At 41.0% G+C, this 10065-nt stretch overlaps 1 protein-coding gene across 2 annotated transcripts in view; it reads left to right on the forward strand.

Annotated features, from left to right (window-relative positions):
* The window catches only part of GFRA1 (GDNF family receptor alpha 1), a 213904-nt gene extending 207325 nt beyond the window's left edge, over positions 1–6579 (forward strand). For both annotated transcript variants that reach the window (XM_019555818.1, XM_019555820.1), the window contains exons 8-9: positions 939–989; positions 3886–6579. In XM_019555818.1, the coding sequence (XP_019411363.1) occupies positions 939–989; positions 3886–4047 (213 nt within the window). In that variant the 3' untranslated portion in view covers positions 4048–6579. The remainder of the gene's footprint in view (positions 1–938; positions 990–3885) is intronic.
* Positions 6580–10065: the final 3486 nt, after the last annotated feature.

A 10065-nucleotide genomic window follows, 5' to 3' on the forward strand; every position in this document is an offset into this window, starting at 1 on the left:
CATTAATCACCTTCTGATGCTAGGTAGTGTGCTGCTGCTTTGTAGGTCTTTCTGCGATGCTGCCATCACAAGCATGGCTTACTTGGGTAATGGGGCAGGGACAGGGCCAGTAGTCAGTAACAGATAGAAGATGTTTACCACGACAAGAAATGCCTTAGGGATCCCCGATTCTTTTTATTTTGTAGGCTCCTTTTTTTTTTTTTGGAGACCTAAAAATCACCTAAAATGTTCCCTCGTTTAAAAATCCGTAAACCTAATGTAACTGTACTATGCAGTTTGATTTATAGTTACATAGGTTGAGGGAAATTCTTGTTGCAAAATCTTATAGGCATCTGGAACAGATCCTGTGACTGCAATGCAGTGAAAACCCAATGTATGCTTTTACCAGTCACTTGAACATCTGAAAGGAAATTCAAAATATTAGTAGAAATAAAACATTTTAAAAGATGTGTTTTTACATAAGTATTAAAAGTGCCGTAGTCAAAACTCAAGATTTCCTAGCAAAAGTGCACAAGTCCTAGTTAGTATTTACTGAAGCGCACAATTCTGTACCTCCCCATGAGGACAAAACATGGCTTCTTTACGTATACTCTACAGAACTGGGTTTTGTTTAATACATATAACAGAGTGAGAGCGCATACATAGGCATTTATATGACACTGCTCACTGTAAAGGCTGTGCCTCAAAACTCTTAGTCTTATAGACTGCTTCAAAGTTTTATTGCAAAATCTAAGCATGGCTTAGAACTGCAAATTGTTTGAAATGGTGCTGTTACATCAAGAAGGCGGTTTTGTTATTTGCTTTTGATTCATGATCATTTATCATAGTGTCATAGAACTACGAAGCCAACCAATCAGGCAGAATTTAGTCAAACAGAATTGTCTGTTGTATTATGTGTATAAGAACATGCACTGAATAATTTTTGCATTTGTCTATAGGTACAGAAGCAAAAATCCAATGCATCTGTCGACACTGACCTCTGTTACGAGGTAAGAATGTGAGCCATATTAAAATAGTACTTTATATTTTGGAGCAGAAATATCACTCTAATATAGCAGCCCCCGACTAACTCCTGAAGTATTTATTTAGACAAAACTACCATCGATCTGATCATGACTGCGCCAAGTTCTCAAAATAAAAGGAGCTTCGCCTGAATCAGGAGCTCAGAATCGGGCCCAAGGTAGCCATTACCTTTGTACCATACAGTGGTGATGTAACAACATTTTAATTACCATGTAGTACATGATTTTGCAGGTTACATGGTAATTACTGCTGCATCTTGAAAGTGTAATTAGTTAATAATATGCGGGAACATATAATCATATGGCATTTACCAAGACCTAGAAATACAGTAGACTTCATTTTATGGCTGACAGAAGACTGATTTAGAGTAAATGAAATGCCACTCCCGTAATAGATCCAGAGGCAGATTGACAGCCCCTGGAGACGAGAAGCCTTCCCCTATGCTTTTCCACCAGGCAGTCTGAACTCTTACCCGTAGGGGACCACCCCCAGAGGTGAGAGATTAGTTCAGTTTCCATGCCTATCAGTCTGCAGCCTTTCTACTGAGACTCTGGGCAGTCCCATTAGTGGAACTGTGATGGTGTTTTTACTGTGTGGAAAGCTGGGGCAGAATCCTGTTTCATTCGGCATGCTCACTAGGCAGTTACCCAAACTACGTAGCTATCATTCTTGGCACTAATGCAGTGTTTGTGATCCTATTCCACATACAATGTGGACGCACAACTGTCTTCGTGGGTACTGCCCCCTGGCCAAGCAGGTGTGTGGCTCCACACGTATATATACCTGAGTGTAAGTCATGCAATTAAATCCAGCAAAAGCCAGGGAGAAGCACCTTTCCTATGTAGTAGTCCAGTAGCCTAGTGGTTAGGGCACTCCCCCCCAGGAAGCAACAGACCCAAATTCAAAGCCCCCTTGCCCCAGGGAGGAGGTTTGAACCAGTATTTCTCCCACTTGCTAGCAGAGCAGTCATTAAGAAAACCCTTCTCAAGCTCTTAGTCTTTGGCTAAAAGAAGTGGAGAAGCATCTGCTGCTCTACTGGGAACAAAGACCCAGGCCCATCTTCTTTCCAGAGCAGTATCCATCTCTTTATGCCAATCACCCTCTAGCTTATACTCCTTCTCCTGGCCCCACAAAGCACTGTCTCTTGGCTTTAGGGGACAGCTTCAAAAGAAGGACTGGAGAGGGGCCTAGACAACCTCTGGTCTGGTGGGTAGGGTGCTATGCTATGATGTTGGAGAGATCCAGGTTCAAGCCCTTTCTAGTTTAGGCAGGTCTAGAACATGGTCTCTTGTTTCCTGGGTAAGTGCCCTGACGACTAGACTACTGAACTAAAACATGCGAGTGCCCTATTGCTGCCACTGTTTTGTGACTTAGGTTCACCCAAATATGCGTGTACCTGTCCAGGCAGCACACAGCCTACTGAGCACGTGCAGTAGTTGCACACACGTGTCCATACTGAACGCGGAATAAGACTGCAAACTGCACTAGTGCCAAAAACGGCAGTTGCATGGCAGGGTGGCTGTCATTTGGAGGACGACCAAACAACAACTCCACTGTTAAAGCCACTAAATAAATGTCAGATGGTCAAAGCTTTTTGGCCCTACTGGTCTGGTCCAGATGATGAGAGCTCCATGTTGCAGTCTCAGCTCTTTAGATCACGCTTTGTTTTTAATTTTCTGCTGGACATAAGTAAAGTCCGGTAGCATGGTACATGAACTTCTGTAAAGACCAAGAGGCCTGTTTCCCTTCAGTAGGCCCTAAAATACACTGCATTTGTTTTTAATTGTATAGCTGTAAAGGTATATGTTGCCTCTTAATATGTCACAGTTATTAAGGAAGACTGTCTTAGTTTAGTTACCTAGTTTGGGACCGATAAACTGACTGATTGCAAGTAAGGAGAGCTGTGGAGACTTACCCCAGCGTTCTTCCTGGGGCTGTGGGGAGAATTCAGTACAGTACAAACTGCGACCCCCCCCCCAGCAGATATCATGTCTGAGCTATGCCTGCCACATCCATCCACGATGGGCTTTTTGCCCCCCCCCCGTCCCTCTTGCTTTGAGAAGGCTAGTTCCCCTCTCCCTTGCCCCCATACTGGTTTGACTGACAGAGTACCTGTGGTATTGCTTAGCCATTTACTGGGGTCAAGCAGAGGAGTACTACTGCTCGTATGCTCCCCCCTTCATGTGCCTACCCATTCCCTGCCAGATCTATACTCTGTCAAGTCCACTTTTGTTCTCGAGGTGCACATGAAGGCTGCCTATAGTATGTCACTGCAGCACCACTGGAGGAGGAAAAGCATAACTAGGGAAAAAATGACAAAAGGAAGGAAATAGATAGTGGCAGGGCTGATGGGCCCAAGCATAAAGCTACTGTGATGGTGGTCCCACTGGCTCTTGCAATCCCAGCAGTGCTTTGTTTTTTAATCAGTCTTTTCTGTTGACTGCAGAAGATGGGCCCCATTGCAAGCGTAGCATCTGCTTTGTAGAAATGAATTTCCACATTGAATACAGATCTCTTTCAAATGCTGCTTTCTCCCAGAAGAGTAGACCTTCCAGATGGGCTCGCTCTCAGAGTGTCATTTGTTTTTTTTTTATTTACTCTCATTTCTTTGGCCTAACTATGCTGATGGCATCCCCTAAAAGTGCCATGGGTGTTACAACCAAAGCCCATGTTTATACTGCTGTCCTTTTCATATTCTGTTTTATGCCCCTCATATATTTAAATTGAGGACGGGGAAATACATGACGCTAGAGGGCAAGGGGCTGAGAAACAAAAGCTGAATGTTATGAAGTCCGTCTAAATATTTTACAGTATAATGAAAATGCTTAGCAGTGACCCAGGAAAGTGTCTTGTCTTTTGCAGAACGCTATTGGGAAAGACAGCACGGCAGGAGTCTCCACCAGTCACATATCTGCAGAGAATTCATTCGCCCTCCCTAGAAGCTTCAATCTAAGCACACTGCTTATTCTGATGACAATCGCACTCTCTCTCTGTTTGTTCTTAAGTTCATCAGAAACCTTGTAGCCGCATAACTAAAGGACACATTTAAAAAAAAAAAAAATCTGTTCCCTGTCCTCTGTTGTTTATCTGAAATTCCAGTTCTACGAGCTAAGTTGAGGCACTCTGCTCAAACAGTTTCCTTCAACTAGAATTGTTTCAAAAAGCTTCTGGTGAGAGTTAGAGGCTCGGTGAAATACTCGAGGCAGTGCTACATTCCAAACCCAAAAGGCTTTTGGGCATGCGGTGTTTTAAAGAGACGGTATGTAAATTTGCCTGTAAAGCAACCTGTTTGGATTATTTTTAAGTATTATTATTATTTTGATTCTGGCCTTTCCCTGCGAAGGAAGATGGCGGTTTTCTTAAGATACTATTTATCTCATTTAATGGTTTTGGTTTCCAGATGGAATGAACTTCAGACTAACAAGGATGCCAGGCTTTTCTCACATGGTGAATGTTCGCCCAGAGTGTGGACTTTCTGACACTTCTTCCTTCGATAGATTGCTACCGATGTTTAACTCTTTCATTGTATTAGCATTCTCCTTCTTAAATGTTTATGTACTGTAAGTGGTTCTGCATTCCCTGCTGAGAAGCCATTATGAGTCGCAGACAGGTATAATGTATGTCTTTCAGTTAAAATCTCATAAAACAGAGTGTGGTATAAAACTTTCTAACAGTACTTTTATCTTTTAATTAAAATCATTTAGCCTTAATAAGGGGGAAGATTAACAAGAAGCAACCATTGTGAAGGCATCGTAACGCTAAACTGCTTTAAATCTGAGGATGAACATAGACACTTTGCAAAAGGGTTTCAACTGTGCAACTGTTGGTCTTCTATGCTTCTATTGTAATAATATAGTCCGGGTACCTTACTGTTGGTTTAATAAATGACATATGATTTATTTCCTCTACTAAAACAGCATTATCTGCTTATATTTGCATAGTAATATCCATTTTAAAAGTTAAAGGAGCTTTATGCCTTCGTTCTCTCATGACACGTTAGAATCTGAAAAGAGGAAGTAAAATAGTGGCGTAGAGTTTAAACTGGTTTTCATTTTTTACCTTGTTGAAGTCAACATAAAGGGTCATTCCCCAATTATAGGGCAGAATCACCCAAAGCTCATCTGTGGGAGTAGCTTTTACTCTCGCTCATAGTTCTGTTGCAGCTCATGGAACTGCTGACACGAATACCAATTTGCAAGATCCGGCCTATAAAATTGTTCAACTAGTTTTAATGGCAATATTGCCTGGGTTTTAATCACTCTGGTTTCAATCATTAACACCAATAGCCAATGAGTGATCATGAATATTGTCAGCCGTATCTGGAAGGGATTCTTTAAAGCTTTAAATGTCATCAAATAGGCGCATTTTTCCCCAAGGGCTGTCTTTATACCTAGCTGTGATGGCATGGTGACTGTTGCAAGGAGTTATGTTGAAATGATCAACAGTAAGCTGTTTTTGGTTGTATTGAAAGTAGGAGAGAACTTTGCCAGGAAAAGAGATCATCACATTGGATTTATGCCTTTGCCTCAAAACATACATAATGTGCTCAGGCTTAGTTTGAAATGTCTAGATAAGTGGTTTGCAATAGGAATATAAACTGCAGCTTGCTGAATTATAAACTAGAACAATGCTTAGGAGTGTGCAAAATGTACATCTCACTAGCAAATTATTAAACTGTTGACCTATCCATCTTTGGGAATTGTTATTATTGCCAAAAGTAACTAAGAAATTCAAAAATTCACTTTTGTAGTCTAAAATGGGGTCCTGTAATACAAGGCTCCAACCAAGCATTCTCTAAATGAATTCTTCGACACTGCGTTCCACTAAACATAACAAATTCGACACTATTACTCCTTAATTCTGTACAGATAAGAAACTGCAAATTACTTTCAAAGGCATCAGAGCTGCTTTTGGAGAAGAAATGTATAGTGTATCATTACTAGCAAACTCCCTTGTGGTTGCTGTTGCTTTTCTTGTAAGACCTAATCAAATTATTGAAAAATAGTGGCAGCAAGAAAAGATTACTAGATCCATGATAAAAAAATAATAACTTTTATGTCCAAAAGATTTGGAAATATAATGTATTGAAATGCTAATGACTACAGAATTATAATTAGAAAGCCTGACAATACCCAATTAAAATATTTTAGAAACAAATCCATAAACATTGAAATGATTAAACCCATCTTTGATCAACAGAGGTTTCCCTAAAATATTATTTGTACTGAGCACATTAAATATGTCAAGTAATATCTGGAATTTTAATAATCTTACTAGTTCAATGCACACCTTTTTAAAGTTTTTCTACATTTGTTTAAATTAAATAATAATCACTAATTATCTCTACATTATACTGATTATTACTGAGATATTATGATCCAGAATAAAAGTTATCGATCACTTATATTGTAAACAATAGAATAACTAGCTTCTGATAACTAACTTCTGATTGTTCGGTACCTGACTGAAGAGTTACTTTTCATCATACAATTGTTGTAAGGACAGCCATGCCTACCATTCACCAAAAAAAAGCACACCATTTTTCTGCATAAAATTGAAAACATACTGAACTCTTAATTTAAAAATAAATTGCTTATTAAACAGATCAGGAGATAAAATTACGACCCTGATACTTAATGAGGTTTTTCCAGACGTCATCATGCAAATGCTGGGAGATTTGCAGAAGTTGGCTGTGGCATGGATGATGGTGACCTTGTCAACACAGTCATTTGCTACAGTAGTGAAGTAAGCAAATTGTTTCTTTTTTTTTCCCTGCTCCCAGCTGCTGCGACTGCATGGATTGAGTCCTAGGCAAACAAGCTGGGACCAGATTTCACATATTTATTCAGTGTGCTTCTGTTACCAGTAGGCAAGCGACCATCCACATAAAGGATGTACCTATTGATGATGGAGGCTTTAATCTGGACGGCTTTTTTTAAGCCAGCTATTTATGTAAAGTAAATCACATAATGAAACAGGCAGAGTCAATGGTCCTGAATGCAAATTTCCACTTTTCATAGTGAATAATCACCCTTTAAGTTTTTTTTTAAAGATAGCACATTAAAGACCTAATGCACAATGTGCAGAGATACACAGTCAAGATTTTGCACTATTTAACATACGTCTGAATTTCCCAAGCTCTTGCAAAGGGAAAGTACAGGGACACTGATGAAGGGAGATCTTTTTCAGTTACTAAGAACCGAGAGAAGGGAAGAGAGAGACGGCGTCTGCAGTCAGAGTGAAAGTCACCAAGGGACGGAGGTCCTGCCCGGGTCCCAGTGCACCACTAAATCCTCTTTGCCAGGTCCCCTGAAATTGTATTAAAGTCAATGGGCGTTGAAGGTGTTCAGGACCTTGCAAAAATGGATCCCTGGGGCTGCATTGATGCACGGGCCCCCTTTCCTCAAGCAATTTCACTCATAAATATCACTTGGAAGAGGCAGGAGTTCTTAATCAGCTGCAAACCATTTCATTGCCTCCATCTAGAAACTTATTTCCAGGTTTTTTCAGGGGAGTGTTATTTATTAAATGACCTCCTGATAAGACTGAGCCTTTGGACATTCCTAATTTGAGGAATGTTATAGTCTGAACCGTTGAACTAACAGCACGAACAACTGCAATGCTTAATAGGAAGTAAGGGGAAAGCAGAAAGAAAACAAACCCATGCAAATCTCATTCCTACCTTCACTTACATTCAGTCTCCCACGCTTCCCTGTTCCTCCAGGAGTTAGGACTATTACACAGACATCCTAATGAGACACTGTCAATATTGTGAGGAATGAGCATCAGGAAGTAGAGCATGACCTAACCAAATGGGAGAAGCAGTGGCACACCAGAGCAATAGATGAGTTCAGAGACTGTTGGATGAAAGGTAAGCCCACCTCCAGGGAGGAATGGCAGCTACAACACCACGGGAGAAGACGACATTCCTCCGGGAAGTCGTGTGCCTTGTGCTGACAGCTGGAGCTGGCCTGGGCCATGGATTATTATTCGAAGGAAGAGCTCTTTTGAATTGGGTAGCAAAAACATGACAATGAGCATACTTAATCAAGGGTTTCACATTTACCTGTGCTAATTGTTCGGGTTTTTTGGCTATTTATACGGTGCAACTTCTTTTTTTAAACATCAGTGGTGAATGTAACCTACTGAACAATATACATTTAATTACAAAACCCCTCAAACTAAAAAAAAAAGAAAAAAAAAAGGAAACTGGATCCTGGATCCTAAGCCACCTTGCTTGGCTGAGAGCCTAAACCCAATTACATATTTCAGCCTGTTGAGGTGTTTCAGATCCCAATGCACTCTCCATAATATTAGATCCAAGTATTTGCTTCTGATGAATTTGGCAGGAAAATTAACCCAGCAGCCTGTCAAAGATTTCTTATTTTTAAATATTTACTTTTTTTTAACAGCTCAGTTCCTGCTCAGACATTTCAATTAGCAGCCATTATAACCTCTCCTTTGACGCTGGAAGGTCATTTGTTTCCTTCCCAACCACACTGTGCTTTCCTTATAAGGTTTGCCTCAACAGTTTTCCCCATTTAATCCTCCTTTTCTCTGACACAAACCAGATGAGCAAGGTGCTCTGTGTCGCTCGTGAACCCTTCGTGACAGTTCCTCCTTTGCTTGCCTTGAGAATCTGTGAATTAAGAGTTTTCTGTCCAATTTTCTTGGTCCTGTTTTTAATTATAGCTGATCAGTATAGAATTTGTGAAATTTGGTTTCATCTGCATGCAGGATGGAAGTGCCGACATGTCCCTTTCTCAGGAAATGAACCATTTCCTTTATAACATTTCTCAATTAAATGGCTACAACGTTGTGAAATGAGCATTTCCCAACAGGACAGTATAAGCCAATTCTAGTTTGAAGTAAGCTTGGGCTTTTCAAGCACATTCTTGAGGTTCGTGTAGCATCTGGGCAAGAGCTTCAAAATTCAGCCTCGAGCTAGTCTCGAGCTTAAAAGGGAAAAGCACAAAAGGGGTCAACTAATGTCTCAACAGTGTTTTGTCTCAGTATGGGTTGTAGTGTGTCCTGTCATGTGTTGCTGTTCAGCCAAGGTTTTAGTCCCTGCAGTTCCCAGAGCACGTTTGACCAGAGCAGCTGCAGCTTCTGCTGTTTTCCTTTGGCAAGTGCCAACAGCTGAATTTTGTCATACAGCCACTTGGACTTAATTACTGCTTAGATTAGAGCAGCCAAAGTGGATACCCACTTCAGCAAGATTTTTTCCTCCAGTTTTCCCTCATCTTCTAATCGCCTAGAAAGGGAATTTCCTAGAATTAGAGAAAAAGTGGGTCACGTCTGTCATTGTGACTGGGTTTCTACCAGAATGCCGTAGTAAACTGTTCCTGCTCGGCTTTCATCCTGAGCACCAAGTACTCCCTGGTCTTACACAAGTAAGTGGGAACTGAGGGGATTCAGCACCTAACCAAGTCAGGTCCTACTTTTCTTCAGGCCTCTCCAAGCTGGTGGATTTAGGAGCCGACGTGGTGAATTAACATAGGTAATTAGAGGCAGCATCTTGGTGCTATGTTCGTATCCGTGCTTCTTGGCTTGTGGGAAGCGATGTTTGAATCTGGGCACCAATACCACCGTGGTATGCGTGGCTCTGTGATGACGTGTGCTAGACAGCTGAAGGAGACCGCCAAAGATCTGCTGTTCAAGGTATAATAAATACCAATGTTTTCCCTTTTGTTCATCTGCTGTTGTATAAAATCTTCTCGGTTAAATTCCTTCCTTACTCTTAATTTCCTCATACACTGGGGACCTCTGAGTTTACCTGCCTAATATTCTGGGCTTCAGTGTCTGGCACAAAGGGATTTGATAATAGGATGCAGAGCTATTCAGGTCTCTGTTACTGGTTTAAGTCCATCCTAGGTAAATGGACTCAGTCCAGTTCCTATTGGGCAGTTTGCTCATGTTACCTAAGACCTCATTGCTCTGGGGGTGGTTGGGTTTAACAAGTGACACCTGGAGCAGGTTATAGAGCAGGAACAGACATTTCAACCATGGTTATATAGCAAGAAAGAGGTTGTGCAGTGTGTT

The sequence above is a fragment of the Crocodylus porosus genome, unplaced genomic scaffold (assembly GCF_001723895.1).
Source record: "Crocodylus porosus isolate Cpor-Errol unplaced genomic scaffold, CroPor_comp1, whole genome shotgun sequence".
NCBI classification, from domain to species: domain Eukaryota; kingdom Metazoa; phylum Chordata; order Crocodylia; family Crocodylidae; genus Crocodylus; species Crocodylus porosus.